Source organism: Scyliorhinus torazame, chromosome 7 (assembly GCF_047496885.1).
Source record: "Scyliorhinus torazame isolate Kashiwa2021f chromosome 7, sScyTor2.1, whole genome shotgun sequence".
NCBI classification, from domain to species: domain Eukaryota; kingdom Metazoa; phylum Chordata; class Chondrichthyes; order Carcharhiniformes; family Scyliorhinidae; genus Scyliorhinus; species Scyliorhinus torazame.
Window position 1 is genome coordinate 22,682,289 of NC_092713.1, and position 25,493 is coordinate 22,707,781.

Genomic DNA, 25,493 nt, shown 5'->3' on the forward strand with positions numbered 1-25,493 from the left:
CGCACTGCGCAGGTGCAGACGTCCGAGAACTGCACCGCGCATGGGCAACGGCGCACTGAGCGCATGACGATGCAAGCTGCGGCACCACCCATTTTTTAAAAACCGCCCTGCAAGAGGCAAACACTGTTTAAACTGTGGGAAACCAAACCACTGTGCAGCCCTGTGCAGGTCTGCACCACCAGTCAGGAGCCAGCGCTCCCAATTCAGACAGTGGTGCATCAGATGTGTGCAACACCGAATGCATGACTGTGATCCAGGCAGTGCGACGGATCCAGATGATGAATACCTGGACAACACTTACCGAGTGGGCATTATTACGAAGTGCGAGTACGCCACACCGGACACATTGTGAGACCAATTAATCCTGGCCGTGGATCCCGAGGACGAATGGCGAGCAGTGATGAAGGTCAACCACTGCCCCATCCAGTTCAAACTGGACACAGGTGCCTCCGCCAACCTGATTTCGCAGGTGGACTTCAAGAGAATCAAGAAGCCGCCCACAATCCTTCCAGCTGCCTGCAAACTCCTGGACAACAATGGAAACGCAATCAAGGTACTGGGGTCCTGCCATCTGCAGGTGTCCAGCCGACACACACAAGCAAGCTTACGCTTCGAGATTGTTAAACCAGACAGGGCGTCCCTGCTAGGTGTGCACGCCTGCAAGCAACTGCACCTCATTCAAAGGGTCTACACCACAACGTCGTCCCATTCTGATCTTCAGGCCAGCATCAACGACATCCCAACCCAGTACCCAGATGTATTTAGCGGGATGGGCACACTGCCTTACGAGTACAAGATTCTACAGCGGCCTGATGCCGAGCCAGTGGTCCACGCACTACAACGTGTCCATGCTCCACTGAGAGAACGCCTGAAGGCAGAGCTCCCAAGTCTACAACAAAAAAGCATCATCTCCAAGGTCACTGAACGAACCGACTGGGTCAGCTCGATGGTGTGCGTAAAGAAACCTTCATGGGACCTACTCATCTGCATTGACCCCAAGGATCTAAACAAAAACATTATGCGGAACATTACCCCATCCCGAAGAGGTAAGAAATCACGAGTGACATGGCACACGCGCGCTTCGTCACAAAATTGGACGCATCCCAAGGATTTTGGCAAATCCAACTTGAAGAATCCAGCAGAAGGCTCTGCACCTTCAACACGCCTTTTGGCAGATTCTGCTACAACCGAATGCCATTTGGCATCATCTCGGCATCAGAGGTTTTCCATCGCATCATGGAACAGATGGTGGAGGGAATAGAAGGGGTTTGTGTCTACGTTGACAATATCATAATCTGGTCCACAACCCTAGAGGGGCATGTGTCGCAACTCAAGAAAGTATTCCGACGCATACATGAACATGGCCTCAAGCTAAACAGGTCCAAGTGCTGTTTTGGGACATCCACGCTGAAGTTCCTGGGCGATCAGATTTCGCAACACGTGTGCGCCCGGACATGTTGATTAGGCAATGCATTAACAATATTGAGGGGAATTCTGACCATTTTGATACAGCAAATCGCCTGACTGCCCCCGGTAGATTTCATTAAAACGCTCCAGAAATTCCTCTGGCTCAGTCTTCTTAGGTTTTAGGTCTAAGATAACAGAAAGATTTATGGGCCTTTGAAATGCGCTATTCAACGCATTCAAGATCTGTGTCTTTCTATCGTCGTCTAATGCATAGGCCTGCTGAAGTGCGGCATGACTAGCATAATTCAGGTGGTTAAGATAATTGCGGTACTCTGCTGGGGTTAAAATCTGCTGGACTAGGGCCCAGAGGTCCCTTAAATCAGCTTGATAAATTGAGATGGTAGTTCTCAAGGAATCCATGAAGGCAGCAGGAGATTTTTTCTATCTGGGATTGTAGACATAATAGCCATCATCTCACTGGGTGTCCATGGGAAGTAAACGTCTATCGTGGGGTTCGCTCCCACAGTCACTGCGTCGGGATTTTGCATCTTCCTAATCGGTAACTGTCTCCGAATGTCACCAGGGCGCACTCTAGCTATTTCCCCTGGTTGTTCCAGGACTTCAACATCTCTCCCTGTCACTAGGGGGAGTTCTTTCTCTTCAAAAGAATCTGTTTCAGCTTCCTTTGTTCCCGAACCTTGTGGTTCCTGCTTAGTTTGGAGAGACTTAGGTGATATGCTTACTTTTCCAAATTATTGAATTTTTCTTTTTCTGCCAATTCAAGGCCAGCCATTGAACTACGTAGCTCATCTCTTGTTTGACCCGCGCCTTTCCTCTACTTGCGCTTTTTTTTTAAACTTAAAAATGTTTGAAAATTCAAATTGAATTACTGCAACTTGCAAGCTTAGCTCTGATCTCAACTCAGAACTAAATTTACAATTTGCTTAACACAAACTTGTATAACATTTACAACTTAATTATTTCTTTATCTTAACAATTTTTCTTTTAACAAGTTTTTTTTCTTTTACATACACATAAGTATTAGCAAAATCAACTATCATCTCCAGATTTACACTTTTTAAAATGGTGTCCAACATCTTCTTTAAGTTTCTATTAATCTCCAGATAAAATGAGATAAACCTTATTTCAAGTAAGTAAAACTTAAGATTCTGGCAATTTCAATCAATTGCTTTCGAAAATAATAACTTTTATCAAAGAGGTGGAGAAACCCACTGGTTTCCTTTAATTAATTCAAAACGTAACTTTGCTGGTGTTCACTAACTCAAAGGAAAGGTATCCGATTACACTACAGACTGGTGCTGTTATCTCAAGGCCTGAGTGAGAAGCACTGTCTGTCTTTAACTTTGCCTGCTGCTGTTAACCCTTTGAGAGACTTCTGCTTCAACCAATATGCAGCATTCCCCACAATCTCAACTAGTCCTCGGAACTGCGTTTTTCGCCAATCCAGTCCAAGGAGACAATTTTAGCTTAATCAACTATATATTTAAAACACTCACACATAGAGTTGAACCATCTTCAGATTTAAAAACAGTTATACTGGACTGAACCTTCAGTACTGAAGTCCCATCAGCCCCTGAACCCATATAATAGACTGAACCTTCATTACTGAAGTCCCATCAGCCTCTGAACCCTTATACTTGGAATTGAATCATCATTTGAGATGTCACATCAACCCAAAACCCTAACCCAAGCCGAAACAACAATATGAAATCCCATCAATTAAATTGCTAATCCCCAGACTGACCTGTGATTTCGTCGAGGCGGTCTTTCTGTGCCAACCGCGAGTGACCAGACTAATCAGACGATAAGAAGAGGGGAACAATCAATGCGCGGTCATTTTCCAGTTCTACATTGAGGGCCCTCGTTCCCCATCCTCCTGTTCATAATCAGTCTAATTCTGATTTCGCAGTTGGACCAGGATCGCCCTGAGAAATCCCGGTTTTCGGCACCAAATGTTGATTCCCAAATTTCTTTATCCGTCAGTCTGGCCTCAATAAAAGTCGAGATGGATTTGCAAGTATAACAAAAGTTATTTTATTCAGCTTGCAAGCTACCTAGTCCACAGTGATACAGATAACATGTTGCTTTCTGCAGCCCCGGGAACTAAGTGAATGTCCCAGACAAAGAGATCAGTACTGATACATTCAAATGGCATCAAGTTTCGGATACTCGACACCCATAGGTCATCCTATGTCCCTCCTGACTTGTTTGATCTATTCTGATTGGCTCACTTCCAATCCCTTTCTCTGGCCCCTATCAATTCAGCATCACTCTCATAGACACACCTCTTCCTGCTTTTTCCCATGCGGTCTAAAATCCTTTGTCTCTACTTGCCAGAATCAAAGTGGCTTATTTCTACATTACATTAACTAATATCTCTAAAGTAACTATTTTATATCACATTCGTCAGACACAGATAAAATTAAAGCCATCGAGGCAATGAAAGTCCCCGAGGTCAAGAAGGCAATACTGCGCTTCCTGGGAATAGTCAATTTCCTTGGCAAGTTCATCCCGAATTTGGCCACATACACCACGGCCCTACGCAACCTGGTGAAAAAATCAACCGCCTTTGAGTGGAAGGCGGAGCACCAAACAGAGTGGCTGGAGCTGAAAGTCAAGCTCACCACTACACCCGTCCTTGAATTCTTTGACCCGGACCAAGATATCCACAGATGCGAGTCAGGATGGCATTGGGGTGGTGTTGCTTCAAAGAGACGACACGTCATCCTGGGTACCAGTAGCATACGCGTCACGGGCAATGACACCCACTGAGACCAGATATGCGCAGATTGAGAAGGAGTCTTTAGGTCTTCTCACCGGCATCCTCAAATTTCATGATTATGTCTACGGTAAGGACACGTGGCCCACCACATCCACTATCACCCTCAGCGGCTTCACAGGCCACTCACAACAGGGGCATATCACGACCCCTGTACCCATCCAGATCGGAAATATTAATACAAAGCACCCCGTAGTGTGAGTCGACCTGCCCCCAACAGCAGAGCACATTTTAGGGATCGATTTTATGAACTCACACCACCTCTCCTTCGATCCAGTCAACCAGTGTGTTTGGAAGATGGTGAAATCTGCTAGAGCTCCCTCAACACTCAATATTGGGGACTACATGAACAAAATCAGCGCCGTAGGCGAGTTTTGGTTTAACCCCAGCACACTCAGCACGGACAGACAGGTTAGGGCCGTCCTGCAGAAAAACAGGGCAGCATTTGCAACCCATAAACACGACTGTGGACGGATGACCGGCTCCGTACAGATAACCGGACCGGACCCAAGACCCCAGAAACAGTACGGATTTCCCCTAGAAGCAGAGGGAGAAATCCTAAAGGTCATAGAAAGCTTGTTAGAACAGGGCGTCCTAAGACCGGTAGCCTCGACTAACAATGCCCCGATTTGGCCAGTAAGGAAACCCGACGGATCATGGCGTTTAACCATTGATTACCGGGAACTCAATAAAGTCACCCCCGCAGCAGCCCCCACCGTTGCAACAAGTCCCGAGACCATGCTCAAACAGGGACTCCATGCCCGATATTTCACGGTTCTGGACGTCAGTAATGGGTTCTGGTCCATTCCATTGGCAAAGGCGTGCCAGTACAAATTTGCCTTCACTTTCCGAGCTCAGCAGTACACGTGGACATGCCTGCCACAAGGCTTCCACAACTCCCCCTCCATTTTCCACCGACAGCTGGCAAATGGACTAGCAAAATTTTCTCGCCCCGAATGTCTGGTACAGTATGTAGACGACCTACTACTGCAGACAGACACAAAGGAAGAGCACATTGAGCTTCTGTCCGAACTCCTGGAGTTACTACACTCCATTGGCTGTAAAGTAAACCCCAAAAAGGCCCAAATATTGGAAGAAAAGGTGATATATTTGGGTACTATCATCACACACGGCAAACGCGAGATCGAGCACAAAAGAATTGACTCGATCGCTAAATTGCCCCTTCCCCAACACGTGTCAGCACTCCGGTCATTTTTAGGATTGGTTGGCTACTGCCGAAACCACATTGACGGTTTCGCCAGCAAGGCAGCGCCCCTCTCAGACCTCCTAAAGAAAGGAACCCCCTGGGAGTGGCTTCCGCAGCATACGGAGGCTGTGGAATCACTAAAACAGGCACTCATAGCCGCCCCCGCACTACAAGTTCCCGACCCGCTTTCCCCTTTCGCCATAGAGGTAGCGACCACAGACCGCACCCTTTCAGCCGTGCTCCTGCAGGAACGGCACGACCAGCTAAGACCCGTAGCTTATGCCTCCCGAATTTTAGATGCTGTGGAGCAGGGATTTTCAGCCTGAGAGAGGCACCTGCTCACAGTTTTCTGGGCAGTCCAGTACTTTTCCTACATTACCGGACTGAACCCCATCACCATCTTGACCGAACACACCCCCACACAACTTTTACTGGACGGACGACTTAAAGACGGTACCGTCAGCCAAATCCGCGCTGCTAGGTGGACCCTTCTCTTACAAGGACGGGACATCACAGTAAAACGGACAAAAACTCACACATACTTAGCGGACAATCTACAATACCCCGGAACCCCCCATGAGTGTGAAATCATCTCACCCCACCATAATACAGGCCCCTTTATAGCCAGAACACCCCCCAGAAAACTAGCCACTGCATCTCAGAACCCCCCTCACCCGGACACGTGTGACCCCATCAGGATTTATGTGGATGGATCTTCCACAATCCTGGATGGGCAACGCATAACAGGTTGTGGGATTTATGTGGAGGAATCGAAGGGCAGTGCGAAAAGTTGCTTGCCCACGACCACTTTCCCCTCCATTTCCACATGTCGAATTGCCACCTCCAGACGCCTCGAACCACGAGGCCACCAGTCGTGCCTCACACTCCCCTGTCAAGACACCGTCACCCCCTCGACCACCTCTCCGGCGGTCGACGAGGATCAGCCGCAAGCCTCAGAGACTGAACTTATGCGCATTTGTTTTGTTGTTCTGTATTCCTCAGTCATTCACATTAGACAGACACAGTCACATGTATATATATATCTAAAAAAAAAAGGGGGGAGATGTCATGATATGCAAACATACAACCAATGAACATTCAGAATAGGACACAACCAATGGGCAGTCAGGACACTCAGAGGTGGCATCACCACAAGGGGGCATGACATAAACACTATAAAAAGGATGAGGCACTCACACCCTGCCTCTTTCCACAGACAGACATCTAGAGAGTTAGACAGGGTTGATCAGCAGCATCACACCCCAGCATGTGGCTTAGAGCAAGCTGGTACAGTTAGACTGAGTTACTACAGTTAGATTAGCAGAGAGTCGAACTCATTTGAGAACTCTGTTAATAGTTCAATAAACACAGAACAGGCACCACACTATAGGAAGGGTGCGATTGCACGTAAAAGGGTGCAGAGGGGATTCACCAGGATGTTGCCTGGGCTGGAGCGTTTCAGCTATGCAGAGCAGCTGGCTAGGCTGAGGTTGTTTCCTTGGGGCAAAAAAAACCGGATGACCTCCTTGAGGTATATAAAATTATGAGGGACAGATACATAGATAGGAAGGAACTTTTCCCCTTAGTAGAGGGGTCAACAAGCAGAGGGCAGTGATTTAAAGTAAGGGGCAGGAGGGGATTTGAGGAAAAGCTTTTTCACCCAGCGGGTGTTGGGAATCTGGAACTCGCTGCCTGAAAGGTAGGGGCCCTTATAACATTTAAGTAGCATTTAGACAAGCACTTAAAAAACACCCTAGCATACAAGGCAAGGGCAAAGTGCGGGAAAATGGGATTAGAGTTGATTGGTGCTTGATGGCCGGCATGGACACACAGGGCTTCATTTTGTCCTGTAAAACTCTGTCATTATCTTCGTCAAATATATATAATAAATATTAAGAAAATCTGCTGTCCTATCGCAGCAACCCCTGGGGAACCTGTTGTATACCAACCAGTCTGGTAAACCAGTTCAGCATTCCTCTGGAACCTGTGACTGGAACTCCTCAGCCCAGCTGTGGTTTCAGGGCAGGTGTTTGACCCCAGTCTGGCTTCAGGGCAGGGGTTTGACCCCAGTCTGGTTTCAGGGCAGGGGTTTGACCCCAGTGTGGTTTGAGGGCAGGGGTTTGACCCCAGCTGTGGGTTCAGGTCAGGGGTTTGACCCCAGTGTGGTTTCAGGGCAGGGGTTTGACCCCAGTGTGGTTTCATAGAACGTAGAACAGTACAGCACAGAACAGGTCCTTCGGCCCTCGATGTTGTGCCGAGCATTGTCCGAAACCAAGATCAAGCTATCTCACTCCCTGTCATTCTGGTGTGCTCCATGTGCCTATCCAATAACCGCTTGAAAGTTCCTAAAGGGTCCAACTCCATTGTCACAGCAGGCAGTCCATTCCACACCCTAACCACTCTCTGAGTAAAGAACCTACCTCGGACATCCCTCCTATGTCTCCCACCCTGAATCTTATAGTTATGCCCCCTTGTAACAGCTACATCCACCCGAGGAAATAGTCTCTGAACGTCCACTCTGTCTATCCCCCTCATTATCTTATAAACCTCTATTAAGTCGTCTCTCATCCTACAGAGCAGGGGTTTGACCCCAGCTGTGATTTCAGGTCAGAGGTTAGACCCCAGTGTGGTTTGAGGGCAGGGGTTTGACCCCAGTGTGGTTTGAGGGCAGGGGTTTGACCCCAGTGTGGTTTGAGGGCAGGGGTTTGACCCCAGTGTGGTTTGAGGGCAGGGGTTTGACCCCAGTGTGGTTTCAGGGCAGGGGTTTGACCCCAGCTGTGGTTTCAGGGCAGAGGTTTGACCCCAGTGTGGTTTCAGGGCAGAGGTTTGACCCCAGTGTGGTTTCAGGGCAGGGGTTTGACCCCAGCTGTGGTTTCAGGTAAGGGGTTTGACCCCAGTGTGGTTTCAGGGCAGAGGTTTGACCCCAGTGTGGTTTCAGGGCAGGGGTTTGACCCCAGCTGTGGTTTCAGGGCAGGGGTTTGACCCCAGTGTGGTTTCAGGTCAGGGGTTTGACCCCAATGTGGTTTCAGGGCAGGGGTTTGACCCCAGCTGTGGTTTCAGGGCAGGGGTTTGACCCCAGCTGTGGTTTCAGGGCAGAGGTTTGACCCCAGTGTGGTTTCAGGGCAGGGGTTTGACCCCAGCTGTGGTTTCAGGGCAGGGGTTTGACCCCAGCTGTGGTTTCAGGGCAGGGGCTTGACCCCAGCTGTGGTTTCAGGGCAGGGGTTTGACCCCAGCTGTGGTTTCAGGGCAGAGGTTTGACCCCAGCTGTGGTTACAGGGCAGGGGTTAGACCCCAGTGTGGTTTCAGGGCAGGGGTTTGACCCCAGCTGTGGTTTCAGGGCAGAGGTTTGACCCCAGCTGTGGTTTCAGGGCAGAGGTTTGACCCCAGCTGTGGTTTCAGGGCAGAGGTTTGACCCCAGCTGTGGTTTCAGGGCAGAGGTTTGACCCCAGCTGTGGTTACAGGGCAGGGGTTTGACCTTTGCTGACAGGCTTGGACTGTGCCATTTTAACCAGCGCCCCGGAGTGGTGGCACAGCCGGGAAAGATGGAGCTAAAGGCGAACATGTGTGTGTGAGAGAGACTGTGGTGCTCCTCACCTGCGGCTCATCCGCCCACATCAGACTTTCAGGCGGCTTCAGAGCCTCTTCCTGCGGCTGGTGCGGCTGGAGTCCGAGCTCGACTCAGTCACCGAGCCCCGAGCCCGACTCAGTCACCGAGTCCGAGCCAGTAACCGAGCCCCGAGCCCGACTCAGTCACCGAGTCCGAGCCAGTAACCGAGCCCCGAGCCCGACTCAGTCACCGAGTCCGAGCCAGTCACCGAGCCCCGAGCCCGACTCAGTCACCGAGCCCCGAGCCAGTCACCGAGTCTGAGCCAGTCACCGAGCCCCGAGCCCGACTCAGTCACCGAGTCCGAGCCAGTCACCGAGCCCCGAGCCCGACTCAGTCACCGAGCCCCGAGCCAGTCACCGAGTCTGAGCCAGTCACCGAGCCCCGAGCCCGACTCAGTCACCGAGTCCGAGCCAGTCACCGAGCCCTGAGCCCGACTCAGTCACCGAGTCCAAACCAGTCACCGAGTCCGAGTCCGAGCCCGACTCAGTCACCGAGTCCGAGCCAGTCACCGAGCCCGTCCTCCGTCAGCTCCTCTTCAGCACACTGTCTCCCGATCTCCCGGCTCCCGGTTTCAGGTTTCCCGGGGAACCTGATCAAAAATACAAAAGCCGCGTCTGCAGCTCCTGTTGGCGCCCGTTGCCAGGCGCCGGCTCCGGTCCCTGATTGGCTGCGTTCAAATTTTAAGACCTGGTTTTCCTCCAGTGGCGGCGACCGAGTGGCGAAAGGGGCGGAGCGGAGAGAGGGAGTCGGAGAGAGGGAGCGGCGCGCAGCGGAAGCGGAATCCGGAACGGGCGCGGAATCCGGAACGGGCGCAGCGGGCGCGGAATCCGGAACGGGCGCAGCGGGAGCGGAATCCGGAACGGGCGCAGCGGGAGCGGAATCCGGAACGGGCGCAGCAGGAGCGGAATCCGGAACGGGCGCAGCAGGAGCGGAATCCGGAACGGGCGCAGCAGGAGCGGAATCCGGAACGGGCGCAGCGGGAACTTGACTGAGTTTACTGGGATATTTTGTTTCCAGTTTACTGGGATATTTTGTTTCCAGTTTACTGGGATATTTTGTATCAGCGAGCTGAGCCAGTCTCTAATCATGGACAGTCTGGACGAGGAGCTGGTTTGTGTTATTTGCCGCGATATTCTTGTGGATCCTGTCACCCTACCCTGTGGACACAACTTCTGCAACAACTGTGTGGTACAGCTGAAGCACTGGGCCAGGAACGCTGAGCCGGGCACAGATGATGAGGACGATGACAATGCCACCCCCACCTCTCCTTCCCTGGCAGTGCCCTGCTATACCTGCCCCCTCTGCCACTCCAGCTGCCCGGTGAGCCTGGAGCTGAAGAGGAACGTGGTTTTGCACAACATCATTGAGAGGCATTGGCAGACTGGGCAGGCTGGCGCCAGCTCTCTGAGCTGTGACCTGTGCAAAGGGGTACAGAGAGCGCCAGCTGACAAGAGCTGCGTGAATTGTGGGGAATCGTTCTGTGCCCTGCATCTGATGCCGCACCAGGAGAACCCGACTTTCCGAGATCACGTCCTGGTGAAGCCGACCACCAACATCAGCCGCCTGTGTAAGCAACATGGCAAAGAGCTGGAACTTTACTGCCAGACTGACCAGTGCCCTCTCTGTGCCTATTGTATGCTACCCACCGAGACTTCCCACCATCATCACCAGGTCATTAAACTGACTGATGCCGCCTCCATAATCAGGGTAATAATTTTGGCTTTTTTCCCATTGTGCTAGCTTTGAAGGAGTCAATTTGCAACCTCCGAGGTTATGGATCAAGTGCTGGATAATGAGATTAGGTTTGCACAGGTGCAATGGGCAAAATGGCCTCCTTCTGTGCCATAGCTGTTGCTGCATTATTTTTGAACTATCTGAAAAAGAGGCATGCGGGGAGAGGGCTGGTCTGGGGGGCAAGGGAGGGAAGGGGAAACATCCAGAGCTGCTCCTTAGGAGAGCCAGCATGGAGACATTGGGACGAGTGGCCTTTTGTGCTGTAAGAATTCTATGATTCTTCCCACTGCTGTAACTGTTCTATGATTCTTCCCACTAAGCTGGCTGTTTATCCAATTGGTTTCTCCCCCGGACCCCCGTCTGTCTCCTCAACTATTTCTGCAACTCCCTTTAGAAAATTCCTACTGAATCTGTCTCTGTCATCCGTTTTCAGGGAGATCATGAAAACCAAAGCAAAATACCATGGATGCTGGAATTCTGAAATGAAAACTGAAAGTGCGAGAAAAACTCAGCAGGTCTGGCAGCATCTGTGGAGAGAGAAACAGAGTTAACGTTTCAAAACCCAGAATGACTCTCCACGGATGCTGCCAGACCTGCTGAGTATTTCCAGCATTTTGTTTAAATTTCAGATTCCATGTCATGACTCATTTCGCCTCTGTCTCTCTTACTGGTTGCTTTTTGCAATTGACCCCAAACCATGTGTGTGTGTGAAATCCATCCTATTCGAAAAGGTGCGTCACGTTGCAGTTTAAGGTTTACTCAACGTTCTACCAGCAGCCAAAGGTTTGAGTTATACTGCAATGGATGAGAGTTGTGCATTAATACAGCACCTTTCACAATGTCCAGATGCCCCAAAGGGCTTTCTGCATTACTTGTTAAAGTCTGGCCGTTGTTGTAATGTTCGGAAATGAAGGTGGCAATTTGTGCACAGCAAGCTTGCAAGTATCAGCAATATGGTAATGAGACGAAAATTGGTGCTATGGTAAATAGTGGGGGGGGGGGGGGGGGAAGCCTCAGATTACAGGGCTATATGGGCAGGCTGGCCAGATGGGCAGAACAGCAGAAAGTGGAATTTAACCCTGAAAAGCGTGAGCTGATGCAGTTTGGGAGGATTAACAATGCAAGGGAATAGACAATGAATGGTAGGATGCTAGGAATTACAGAGGGACCTTGGGGTGTGTGTCCAATGATCCCTGAAGGCAGCAGGACAGGTAGATAAGGTGTTAAGAAGGCATAAAGGATACTTGCCTTTATTAGCCATGGCATAGAGTACACAAGCAGGGAGGTTATAATGGAGCTGTATAAAAAGCTGGTTGGGCCACAGCTAGAGTACTGTGTGCAAGTCTGGCCGCCACACTACAGGAAGTTTGTGATTTCACTAAAAGGGTGCAGAGTAGATTCATCAGGGTGTTGTCTGGGCTGGAGCATTTCAGCCGAGAGGCTGGTCAGACTGGGACTGTTTTCCTTGGAGCAGAGAAGGCCTGATTGAGATGTACAAATTCATGAGCGGCATAGATAGGATAGATCGTACGGAACTTTTCCCCTTAACAGAGGGGTCAATAACCAGAGGGCAGATTTAAGGTGAGGAGCAGGATATTTTGAGGGGATTTGAGGAAAAAACATTTCACCCATGGGTGGTGACAATCTGGAACTCACTGGCTGAAAGGGTGGCAGAGACGGAAAACCCTCACAACATTTAAGAAGCATTTAGATGAACACTGGAAATGCGATAGCACCCAAGGCCTTGGACCAAGTAGAAAATGGGATTAAGAGATAGGTGCTTGATGTCCAGCACATACATGATGGACCAAAGGGCCTCTTTCTATGCTGTAAAACTTTATGCCTTGAACCTGAAAGTCCTGTTTTTATGGCGATATTTGAGGCCAGCCAAGACATCAAGGAGGACCTCTTCCCCCACCACCCTCCTCATCAAAATAGAATTGAGTGATTTTTTTTAAATATGCTAAGCTAAGAAGGCCGCCATTCACGTCCCTTCAGAAAGGAGACACACTGACAGTGCTGAGCACCCTCAGTACTGCACTGCTCTGTTAACTTAGATAATGTTCTCGCGCCACAGTTACGTCAATAAGAAATACAAATAGCAGGCGATGGGCGAGGGCAGGCGGTTTAAACTCATTGGGTAACCCGTCCAAAGTGCCAGCACAGGGACGGTAGACCAAATGGCCTCCTCTGCTTCTTGATTAGACCAGAAGACATAGGAGCAGAATCAGGCCATTCGGCCCATCGAGCCTGCTCTGCAGACGCTAGGAGCTCCGCAGTCCCCAGGATCGAAGGTCATGCCATGCAGCCAATTCTTGTGTGCTTCGCCAAAATGTTACCCTGAGGGTAAATCTGAATAGAGACTCCATTCTAAGAAGGCAGGTGTGAGAGTGAAGGAAAAGTGCCCCAGCTGTTTCCCTGAATCCTGTTAAAACCTGCTTAGTATGTCCAAAATAAACAGACAGCCCTGCTTAAAATGTTTGAGAATGGAAATACAATAATTTTAGTTCAGCCACATTTCCGCTCACACTTTAGTCAACCAAAAGTTGATGCTCTAAGTCCTTCTGGCCAATATTCTGTTTTTAAACACAAGATCATATAGATATCATTTTTGCGTTGAAAAGTCGGTATCTTCTGAATTGTAGATTGTCTTCTTTCATTTGGAGATCTTGCATATCAATGTTCACTGTTCTCTAGGATGAGTGCAAACGTGAGCTCGCCAAAGTTGACAAAGATCTGGCTGCTGTGGATAATGGGCTCTGTGACTTGGAGGAAACTGCATCTGCTCAGAAGGTATTACTGGAACTGGAGGGACGGGTTTAACAACATTTTGGTGGACGGCACGGCGACACAGTGGTTAGCACTGCTGCCTCAACAGTGCCAGGGGCCCGGGTTCAATTCCGGCCTTGGGTCGCTGTCTGTGTGGATTTCGCATTTCCACCCCGTGTCCGTGTGGGTTTCCTCCGGGTGCTCCGGTTTCCTCCCACAGTCCAAAGATGTGCAGGTTAGATGGGGTTACAGGGCCAGGGTGGGGTCAGAGGGCCAATGCAGATTAGATGGGCTGAATGGCCCATATGGCCCATAGAATGCACTGTAGGGATTCTATGGTTACTTTGTGGCTGTGAGCTTTTACACTCAGCGAATAGATGTCACATTTCTCTTTTTAAAGCTATTATTGTGTGACCTGAAGTTGAAACAGAAAGTACGAGCAAGTCTCTGCAGGTCTGGCACCATCTAGAGTTAACGTTTCAAGTCCAACTGACTCTTAGGAGCTCAAGAGAGGGGAAAATGGGATGGATTCTAAGCTGTATAAGAGGGGGTGGAGCAAAGTGGAAGGTTAGTGATTGGTGAGAGCTAGGAGAGATTGCAACCAGGATGTGTGGGGCACGGGTCAGAGGAGGTGTTAAAGGCAGTGCCATTATCAATACCCTCTGCACCGGCCCTTGGAAAGAGCACCCTACCCAAACCCACGCCTCCACCCTACTCCATTAACCCAGTAACCTGACCACGGTAGCACAGTGGTTATCACAGTGGCTTCACAGCACCAGGGTCCCAGGTTCGATTCCTGGCTTGGGTCGCTGTCTGTGCGGAGTCTGCACGTTCTCCCCGTGTCTGTGTGGGTTTCCTCCGGGTGCTCCGGTTTCCTCCCACAGTCCAAAGATGTGCAGGCTAGGTGGATTGGCTATGCTACATTGCCCTTAGTGTTCAAAGCAAAAGGTTAGGTGGGGTTACTGGGTTGCATGGATAGGGTGGAGGTGCGGGTTTAAGTAGGGTGTTCTTTCCAAGGGTTGGTGCAGACTCGATATTCCGAATGGCCTCCTTCTGCACTGTAATTTCTACGATTCTATGAACCTTCCAGCACCCAATGGGATTGCTCATTCCTTATATGTAAGATGCCAGGAGCCCCCTAGGCATCCATTCTCAGGTGTATGGCACGCATGTAGCCCTTTCCATGTAAGGTGGTGAGGCGCCGTTGAGTCTGGAACTGGGATGCCTTCGAGTCTGGCCGATACTGGCCAATACACAAAATAAAGTCCTTATTTGGTTAAGGTCTGAACTTCCAGAAAAATTCAGATTTTCCATTGTTCGCCTCTGACCAGCGTCTGTGTTTATTAGGCCTGCCTGGATTCCCATCAGGTCTGGCGGCTCAAGCTGTTGGCTGCTGTTTAATTTAGATTGTCCAATTCTGTATGTGGCCTAGCTTTTCAGGCTGTTGACCATTTTGTCACAACCGACATCATGCAGTAGGAAAACTATAGATGATTAGCAGGTAGTTTCTTCACCATATGGATTAATACAGAGCATCCTGTCCTACCAATAACATGCCCAAACTTAATTTCAACATAGCGATGGTGCCCAGGAGTTTATTTTGTGAAGTATTTGTTGTGTATACCGGTGATTGAAATACTTAAGTGTGATTGACAACTTGTTGGATTATCATGGTGCTTTGTTCTCAATAAATAGGCATCCTTAAAAAGTTTCACTTGTTGTCCACAATCTGGATTTATCCGTAGAATCTCTACAGTGCAGAAGGAGGCCATTCAGCCCATCGGGTCTGCACTGACGCTCCAAAAGAGCACCCTAGCTAGGCCCACTCCCCCACCCTATTCCCACATCTTTTAACTGTGGGAGGAAACCGGAGCACCCAGAGGAAACCCACGCAGACACAGGGAGAACTTGCAACCTCCACACAGACAGTCACCCAAGGCCAGAATCTAACCCGGATCCCTGGTGCTGTGAGGCAGCAGTGCTAACCACTGTGCCACCGTGCCGCCCTGCACTTCTTGTAAAACACAAATCTAGACCCTGTTGCATTGGCAAATCACTGTTAATTTAATCTAACCATGAAAATGTTTGTGTTTCTGATTGAATTTAGATATAGTGCTAGACGTGGAGGCTGGTTTAGCTACCTTGGCTAGACTGCTGGTTCATTGCACAGAGCGAGGCCAGCAGCGCGGGTTCAATTCCCGTACCGGCTGAGGTTATTCATGAAGGCCCCGCCTTCTCAATCTTGCCTGAGGTGTGGTGATCCCTGGGTTAAATCACTACCAGTCAGCCCTCTCTCTCTCTCTCTCTCTCTCTTCCCCACCCCCCACCTTCTCAAAGGGGAAAGCAGCCTATGGTCATCTGGGACTATGGCGGCTTATCTTCGAGATAATCTTGCATTCATGAAGCACTTTGCGATATGCTCAAGATTTGTTCAAGTGATTTGATTCCTTTTGAAAATGGCAGGATATTAAGAATTGAATCTAATCAAACCTGGTTGGGGGGGGGGGGGGTGTAAACGACAAAGCATAATGCTTGTTTTTATTTAAAGATGAAAATACCCCACAAAGGGTTTAATGTATTACTTTTTAATAGGATAAGTTAAAAAAACAGGAACAGGCACACCTGGACTTCTTCAGGAAAGTCCAACTTTTCCTTGACATTGAGGAGAGAGCGTGGAGAAAAAGATATTCCGTTACCTGTGCCCAGGTGAATCTGATGGTGGACCGGAAGGCAGCAAAGCTGAAGCAGTCACAGGCAATACTGCGACAAGCTAAAGGTACCCTGCAGATTGCATTTGGCATGGAGAACCCCATGCTATTGCTGCAGGTGAGTTTTGTACAGTGTTAGATCAATAATGTGTAATCCTGGCTGTAGACCTGTGGAAAATCAGTACATTCACAAGACCATAAGTCATAGGAGCAGAATTAGGCCACACGGCCCATCAAATGTGCTCCGCCATTCAATCATGACTGATATTTTTCTCATCCCCTTCTCCCCATAACCCCTGATCCCCTTCGGGATCTGGTTATTGACCAGTAAAGTGTAAAACACATAGGCAGTTAGTCATTACTGTTGCTCGCTGTGTGTGGTATCCGTCATAGAGGAAAGCAGCCGATGGTCGTCTGGGACTGTGGCGACCTTATCTTGCCAATATTAGAGTATGCTTGTACTCATGTGAATTAAAAAAAAAATACAAGTGATGACTCCGATGGCTTGTACTGCCTATATCAACCAGCAGATGGACAACATGCATCACACCAGGGGCTTAATTTTATGAAATGCGGAGAGAGATACGTCAAAAAACATGTTTGCTTGTACAAAATAGTGAGTTACATAAATCTTGCTTTAGATTCTTGTAAAATGAACTTATTGCTAAGTATTGTAACTTTTTTTTGTAGGTTCTGAGCAGCGTTAGAAGGTAAGTTTATCATTTTAAATTAATTAATGCACTAAGCTGAATGAATTGCCACTGGAAAATGCTTTAACTCAAGCCTCGCTTTTACTCAAGTCAGCGCACTGCAGCTTCAAACTTAGTTGATTTGGCACCCAGCATTCTCGCCCAATTTTACTCTGGTGAAGAGATGGTTGCCTGCTCAGTTTTATACAACACCACACCAGTTGAGATTAGAGCATTTGTCATTTTGCAGATGTTGGCAGACAATTTTACATTAAATGTGTGAAGCCGATTTGATAATTCTAACAGCCATTGAAACATCCTTGCCCCGAAACAAAATTGCATTAAACCAGTGACGAAAGGGGGGAGGGAGTGTGGCATCATCTTGCAGGCGAGGAACTGCAAGCAGGTTAAACTGGGATTAAACTTCACTCTTATCGCTCTACCCATTCTACGTTGTGACCCATAGACATTCACTAAACATTGCACTTTAGATCATTGGGCTACCTCTTGGGTATGTTGGCTGATGAACTCTATTTTAATTGCTCTACTTTGGCAGGCTTTATTCTTTCATGGCACGTGGGCGTCACTGGCTGCACCAGCATTTATTGCCCTTGAGAGGGCCAATTTCAGGATCAGCCACAATCTGGAGTGAGGCATAGGCCAGACTGGGTAAGGATGGCAGATTTCCTTCCCCAGACGACACTAGTGAACCAGGCGGGTTCTTACAGCCATTGATGCAGATTTTAATTCAAATTTAACCATCTGCTGAAGTGGGATTTGAACCCAGTTCCCCAGAGCATTACACTAAGTCTCTGGATTATTAGTCCAGTGGCAATACCACTATACCACTGCCACCCCTCTGCCTCAGGACCATCTAACATTAAATCGTTTTCATACAGAGAAGTGAGAGATCATTTCCATTCTTTTTTTTAGAGAAGATTTGAATTTATCTAGCACTTTTCAGGTCCTCCGAACATCCCAAAGCGCTCGATAGCCAATCAAGTACATTTGACATTTGCTCACTGTCGGAAACAGAGGAAACAAGTAGAAGTTAATTTAACCAGCTCTCCTCACCAGTTTTACTAGAATTGAGGTATATCAACCAAATAGTTTATATAACTCAGACCAGAATTAACTTAGATGTAAGCATGATACTGCTTAATGAACAGCGGTATGAGTTGCCGGTGGACATAGCAACAATTTATTTTCTGTCGGGAGCAAGTGTTTCCCAGGATTCATTGAAAGGAACTCAACTTTTGTAGTAATTTTAATTTTAATGAGGCATGTTTGTTCAAACTTGAAAACCTGTCTTTTCTATTCGTGACCTTTTATTGCCTACTTTAAGAAAAAATACAGTGCGTGTTTTTAATTGGTTATCTTCTACATATTTATGCATTCACAGTACAAAAATCAAGGAACAGGACCTTGGTTTAAAAGAGCTTCAGGAGGTGACAAACCACTTGAAAAACATAGTGCCCGAGCCACATTTCACGAAGAAAAGAAACATTCCTTGCATTTTAACAGCTTTGGGGGAATTATTTTCCAGTAAGTCCGTGCTAAATGCACTACACCATAGAAAATATGCAGCAGTGTTTGTAAAACTGAACATGCTGTGGTATTCTGGACACAGGAAAAGACTTGTAGTTGTTGAAGGCCAGTTATCACGGAGTTCCTTTGGGATGTGGCCTTCGCCCAACCATCTTCAGCTACTTCATTTAGTCATTTTCGCTCCATTGCTCCGTCAAAATCTGAGTGGTGCGCTGGTGATTCCAGCGTGCAACTCCATTCTCACTCCTTCAATAATGAAACAGCCCACGGCAGTCTACAACAGAACCTGGACAAGTGACAGGTGGACGTTGGGTCACATAGTTACCAGGTAGTGACCATCTCGGGGCAAGATTGGGCCCAGCTGCCTCACCTTCACTTCAGTGGCATTGCCATCGCCAAGTTCCCCACAAGGTGAGAGGCTTGTTGAGGAGGGAGTTGCCTCTCCACCATTGAGTTTGGGGAATGGTAAAATGCTTACCGTTTGCCGGCACGGGTGCAGGTGCAGTGCCACTTACCTCAACACCATTCAGGACGGAGCAGTTTGTTTAGTGCCCCAACCACTGGGCTGCACATCTGCCCTTGCCACACAGTGGCAGCCGTATGTCTGATTTACAACATGCGCAGTCAGATAATTACTTTGACAGAACACGCAGCATCCTGATTGGGCATTTCTGTATTTTAATAATATAATCTTTATTATTGTCACAAGTAGGATTACATTAACACTGCATTGAAGTTACTGTGAAAAGCCCCTAGTCGCCACACTCCGGTGCCTGTTCGGGTACACAGAGGGAGAATTTAGAATGTCTAATTCACCTAACAAGCACGTCTTTCGGGACTTGTGAGAGGAAGCCGGAGCACCCGGAGGAAATCACGCAGACACTGGGAGAACGTGCAGACTCGCATGGACAGTGACCCAAGCCGGGAATCTGACCTGGGTCCCTGGCGCTGTGAAGCAGCAGTGCTAACCACTGTGCTACCGTGCCACCCTAATTTCTTCCCATTCCAATGACGGATCTGTGGTTGAAATCTCCATTTGAATCGCCAAGACAGATTCTAACCGACACATGAGTCTTATCTTTTCTAATTCTTTGCTCGAATTTAACTGATTTTTTTTTTTGCCTTCTTCTAGATCAAGTTATCCAATTGGACACGAGCAATGCGCATGCACAGCTGGAAATAAGTAGGGAAGGCATCACAGTTGGAGCCGTTGAGGGGAAGCACAATGAGGTGTGCAGTGCAGAACGCTTCAGCACCTCTTTCAATGTGCTGGCCAAGAAAGGCTACATTACTGGCCTTCACTATTGGGAGGTCAGCGTGAAAAACATTCCTTCGTGGGCTGTGGGGGTAGCCTACCAGAGCATCCCACGCGTGCCGCCGGGGAGCAGGCTGGGGACCGAGGAAAACTCCTGGGCATTTTCTTGCTCGAAAGGGGGCCTTTGCTGCGCTCAACACAACACGGAAGTGATGTATTTTCGCTACGAAAAGCAACTGGAAAACATTGGCATCTATCTGGATTGTGACAGCGGCATTCTGGCGTTTTGCGATGCAGATTCTGTGCAGTGTTTGTACACATTCTATTGCACGCTGAACGCACCCGTGTTTCCTGCCTTTTGTCCAAAGTTTAATGAGAACGAAGAGTTTTCGATGGTCCCCATGGTCATTCACAGCGGTATCATCGACTGAAATGCATTGCTTTAATGTAGATTGATACATTTTAGACTGAGAGGGCACTAGTTCAAACATGTGTCGATTTGGTGGGAGGATCTCTGGTGGGATGGGAGTTCTCAGAAGAGCTTCCTGCCTCTGACCATATCTTCGTCCCCAAACTCACTTACAGCTAAGAAGTGGGCTTCCCCAGCCTCTGGCATTACACATGAAACTTTCTATGGGATCCTCCCTTCACACATTTTAATATTGTTTTACACACACACGCACCCCACATTTTGCATGATAAACCGGCTGACGAGGTGGAGCTCCGGACCAAGAGTTGTGCCAACTCAGTCTGCCCCAGAGCCACTGACAAACTCCCGGCAAAGATTTGCAATTAGTGTTTATGGTATTACTGGCTTATTTTAATGACTTTGAGACATGGCTTAATTTGTTGCCTGTCCCAGAATGCCCCTGAGGAAATTGACATTTCTTGAACTTCTTCCCAGGAAGCCTGAAAGCAAAATAATGCAGGTGTCGGCAATCTGAAATCGAAAACCGAGAATGCTGGACGACCCCAGCAGGTCTGGCAGCATCAGTGGCGAGAGACAGTAAAGGGAGGAAGGGGGATGCAATACCAGGACTGGTGCCTTGAACTATGTATCACACAGCTGAAGGTTGAAAGCTGCTGAGCTCCCTGTTTTGCTTGAGCAACACTATAATATGCAGCTTAATATAGCCTTACTTAACCGCCATTTACTTTTCCGTATGTGTACATAAAAACTAAAACGATGTCTTTTCAAAGATGCATTTTCATATGGCAGGTAAGCTCTGGACGGCACGGTAGCACAGTGGTTAGCACTGTTGCATCACAGCGCCAGGGTCCCAGGTTCCATTCCCGGCTTGGGTCACTGTCTGTGCGGAGTCTGCACGTCCTCCCCGTGTCTGCGCGGGTTTCCTCCGGGCGCTCCCACAAGTCCCGAAAGGCGGGCTGTTGGGTGAATCGGACATTCTGAATTCTCCCTCGGTGTACCCGAGCAGGCGGCGGAGTGTGGCGACGAGGGGATTTTCACAGTGACTTCATTGCAGTGTTAATGTAAGCCTACTTGTGAGAATAATAAAGAATTATTATTATTATTACGATAAGAATCTAGGCCCAACCACCCCGTCAGTGACGTTGCGTCCATTGTAATGTTTGAACTGGGTTGCCCGCTGAGGTGCTCGATGCCATTGGCCACTCCAGGGGTCTGTGCCAGGACGCAGCATGACCTGAGCAACGTTCGGTCTTGGGCAATGACCATCTCCAACGAGAGAGAATCTAACCATCGCTCTTTGATATTCGAGAGCATTGCCATCACTGAATACCCACCATCCTGAAGGGTAGGGGTAAAAATATATATTTTTTCCAAGGCTACTGTTTTGATTTTTGAGAGCAACCGTTTCAGATGTCAGGGGTTCCTTGAAGGTGAATCAGATTGAAATATCTAGGTTAGAAAGCAGGATGTTAAAGAAACAAGAGCCTGAGTACTGGGCAAGCAGCCACGACCCAACAACAATTAAATTCCTTCCTCCTCCAGTGGCTGGATTAAACAATCTTGAGGCCAGGACAGTCAGGTTCTTCTGGCAAGCAGAGCATCTTTTTGGACTGATAACTTCCTGTTAGCGGGAAGGGTCACGCACACATAGCCACCACAGGGTGGCAGTGTGAAGGCCAGCTTCCTTAACTTGTTGTTCACATCTTTTAGATACTTTGCTTTTCCAGGATAATTTTCCACTAACAGATGCTGCCACAAGTCCAAAAGGACATTTTGCCTCCCACACAATTGAGCAGCATTGAGTATGAATTCAGTGTTGGTGCGATGTTGGCCACGTAGGATGCATCGCTCAGCGATTGCCTGATTGAATCAAACAACATGTTCCACTTGTTGTTCATAACCGGCAGAATACAGACCATAACCCACATTTGCAAATACCAAAACAAAATCTCTTCTGTTAGATATGATCCCGCGATTGGGCAGCACTGGCTGAACAGTCCTGAGTGCGCTGACAGCTACGCTAACAACTAAATTTAAGATAATCAGTAGAGCTCGTGACATGACTCATTTACGCTTGCTGGAAGCAACATAGGTTTCCACGCCGGGACCAGTTCTCTGCAAACAAAAGGAATATGTTCAAGCCTTGCATCATTTTTTGAATTACCTGGGAGCTTTGGGGGGCTAATAGTTCACTTCTGCTTTCCCCATGGCAAAACGTCGGCCAATCAGAGTTGGTTTACCAACCAACCAACACCCTTTTCTAAGGTAGTATAAATTCATATGACTATTTGATATTTGCTGTTCATATGTTTGTCCTGTTGAGTGCAAGATGTGCAGCTTCAGCAACTTGTCTCTCTTTTCACCAGTACCCTAGTTCTGTACTACCAAGCAACTGTAAGAATATGTATCGCAAAATTCGGTTTTTATTTTTTAATGTACTTACAAGCAAGTGCACTTTTCACGATTGTCACTTTATGATCTAAGTCAAGGTTTTTCAAAGTGCGGGCTGTGACCCCAGGGTGGGTCATGGGCGGGTGTCAGAAGGGTCGCAGAGCTAAGAGTCACGGTGTTCTGGATCCATCTGTTGCTAATGCAGAGTTTCCCAGCACTCAGTAAGCCAGCAGGGAAAATCCTGCCTAAAAATCAATTCAGTCATAAAATTGACAGTGCAGAAGGAGGCCATTCAGCCCATCAAGCCTGCACTTGGAAACAGCACTCTACCCAAGCCGATGGCTCTGCCCCATCCCCACCTCACCTTTTGGATACAAAGGGGCAAATTAGCGTGGCCATCCACCTAATCGCCACATCTTTGGACTGTGGGAGGAAACCGGAGCACCTGGAGGAAACCCACGCAGACATGGGGAGCAAGTGCAAACTCCACACAGACAGTCACTTAAGGCCAGAATTGAACCGGGGTCCCTGGTGCTTGAGGCAGCAGTGCTGACCACCGTGCCACCCAGTCCTGTCGAAGGAGCAACTATTTGATGGATTTCCTGCAAATCTTGCAGTTTCTCGTCCCCCTCCCCCTCTGACCACCCCACCCCTTCCATGTGCCGCGAGACATTTGGCGGATTCCGCTCCCTCTCCTGGCCAAAGCTGCGACCCAAGAGTCCGCCGATAGGCAGTCCATCAGCACATCCATCCCCCTGTGCTCTTCCCCGATGCAGAACAGTTGGACGACATCAAGGAGACCATACTCTTTCCTCCCCCCGGGAGACCATTTTGCAGCAGAAGGAGACCAGCCAAGACCTCACTGCCAAGCTCAGCACACCCAAGAGTATGTCAGAGCCTTCGGGAGTGAGCAAAAAACTGGACAGGGGTTCTGTGTGTGTGTTTCTTGGGTTCTCTGTAATGACAACAGCAATACAACCGAGGCAATGTCTCCGTGCAGACAAATTGCTTGAAAGTCTTCTGCAGATCTTGTAGTGTGGGTGTTGCTGAGGGGCCAGAAGTGTGTATATGTCAGCAACGCCATGGAGACACACTCAGTGGGAGGGAATCGGTTGCTTTTGCAGTAAGAGCTACATTATTGGAGAAACAGTCTCCACGAAGCGACTGCAATGGCATGTCTTCTGGTTGGGGAGACATAAGCACATGACGATGCCGCAATCGAATATCTGAGAAAATAATGAATATCTGAAGAAACCTTTTTCAATGTCCGTTTTGACTGATTAATGACAAGCAGAACCGTTAGTTTGTCTGTGGGTCAGTTTTAGTGTTGCCAGCATTCATCATTATTGGTGAACTTGCTTCCAATAGTGTACTTTATAGTTGAATAAACTTGCATCAGAAAATTGAGTTGCATTTAAACCAATTATAGATCAATCACTATCTTCAGATTTATGGCTGTTTTATTTACAAGAGCCACATATGGCTCTCTCCCTCTGATATCTGTTCTTTGTTCTCCTCACCTCAGTCTTCTTTCACGGCTTTGTGCCCTTGAGGCAGTGTCCCGCAATGAACGCAGGTTCCCAATTGTTGGCTTCTCTCCAGTGTCTCTCATTTAAAAAAAAAAAATTTAGAGTACCCAATTATTTTTTTTCCAATTAAGGGACAATTTAGCGTGGCCAATCCACCTAACCTGCACATCTTCGGGCAGTGGGAGGAAACGGAGCACCTGGGGGAAACCCACGCACAGGAAGAACGTGCAGACTCCGCGCAGACAGCGACCCAAGATCCTGGAGCTTTGAAGCAACAGTGCGAAAGAAATCACATCAAATGAACAAATCCTGAGCGTGTCACAAAGTGCTTCATGAATGCAAGATTATCTGGAAGGTAAAGTCACCATAGTCCCAGATAACCGTAGGCTTGCCCTTTGAGGGGGTAGAGCTGACTGGTGGAAATTTAACCTGAGGGTCACCACGCCTCAAGAGAGGGGCAAGGGTGAGAAGGCGGGGCTTTCATGAATAACCTCAGCCAGTACGGGAATTGGCCCCACGCTGCTGGCCTCGCTCTACATGATGAACCAGCTGTCTAGCCAAGTGAGCTAAACCGGCCCCTGTCCAATGTAAAAAATTGAGGTGCCTAATATGACCTACCAATATTTGCCTCACCTCTCCAATAATTTAAATCCCCCTTCCAATTTTGTATCAATATTGGGCTGATATCATTCCTGTCTGACTGGCAGCTGGGGTGCTACAACCATTAGACATCCAACAGCACCCAACGGGTTGGACTCATCTGTGGTATTACCTCCCACCAATCCTGTGGCATCAATTCACAAAACCCATCCAATTCGCTAATGTTCTTCAGGGAAGGAAATCTGCCGTCCTTACCTGGTCTGGCCTACATGTGACTGCAGACCCACAGCAATGTGGTTGACTTGTAGCTGCCCCCTCTGAAGAGTAAACCTTGAAACATTGTTATTGCATAATACAACCAGAATATATACAATCATGTAACTTTTTTAAAAGTACCTATCAACAAGTACCATCTAAAATGCCACGTACTGTAATAAAACATATCATGTGAACTTTGTACAAAAATTCTTCACCCTCATTTAGAAAAAGGATACTATTTTCTCGACTATGCAAATATCTTTTAGAAAGATGACTGAGCCTGAATTCAGATTCTTTAACAAAATCGAAGGGCAGACTCTCCTTTTTGTTGCACCAGGCACAGAATCGGAAATGTGATGAAGGGGCATTGCATCAGTCTCCATCCCAACAATATGCCCCACAATGGTCCATCGCCACCACTATCTCCGCCTCCCCCTCCCTCGCTGGCATCATGATAATGTTCAAAAGCCTCCGCACATTCGTGTTCAACTGTCTCCCCTTCACAAACCCCGTCTGGTCTTCATGGATGATCTGCGGCACACAATCCTCAATCCTCGTGGC

The 25,493-nt window shown here is 48.3% G+C and overlaps 2 protein-coding genes across 7 annotated transcripts in view; one reads left to right on the plus strand and one right to left on the minus strand.

Annotated features, from left to right (window-relative positions):
* The window catches only part of LOC140426084 (outer dense fiber protein 2-like), a 95,582-nt gene extending 85,779 nt beyond the window's left edge, over positions 1-9,803 (minus strand). For 2 of the 6 annotated variants that reach the window (XR_011948126.1, XM_072510428.1), the window contains exon 1: positions 9,009-9,803. Coding sequence is in view for 4 of the 6 variants with exons in the window: in XM_072510428.1 (XP_072366529.1) it covers positions 9,009-9,019 (11 nt within the window). In the remaining 2 variants the exon portion in view is untranslated. The remainder of the gene's footprint in view (positions 1-9,008) is intronic. The other 4 variants (XM_072510427.1, XM_072510425.1, XM_072510424.1 and 1 more) reach the window with 4 other exon arrangements.
* Positions 9,804-9,893: 90 nt separating this feature from the next.
* Positions 9,894-23,987, plus strand: LOC140426085 (E3 ubiquitin-protein ligase TRIM62-like). The gene is made up of 6 exons (XM_072510429.1): positions 9,894-10,728; positions 13,453-13,548; positions 16,117-16,350; positions 16,923-16,942; positions 18,324-18,466; positions 19,602-23,987. Exons 1-6 carry the CDS (start codon positions 10,108-10,110, stop codon positions 20,153-20,155), a joined length of 1,668 nt encoding a protein of 555 aa, XP_072366530.1. The 5' UTR covers positions 9,894-10,107; the 3' UTR covers positions 20,156-23,987.
* Positions 23,988-25,493: the final 1,506 nt, after the last annotated feature.

Bases quoted from the DNA above. Each gene is read 5' to 3' on its own strand.
- LOC140426085 (XM_072510429.1), top strand. From the start codon at position 10,108: ATGGACAGTCTGGACGAGGAGCTGGTTTGTGTTATTTGCCGCGATATT. The intron at 10,729-13,452 runs GTAATAATTTTG...ACTGTTCTCTAG, and splicing joins ATGCCGCCTCCATAATCAGG to GATGAGTGCAAACGTGAGCT. The intron at 18,467-19,601 runs GTAAGTCCGTGC...GCCTTCTTCTAG, and splicing joins TTTGGGGGAATTATTTTCCA to ATCAAGTTATCCAATTGGAC.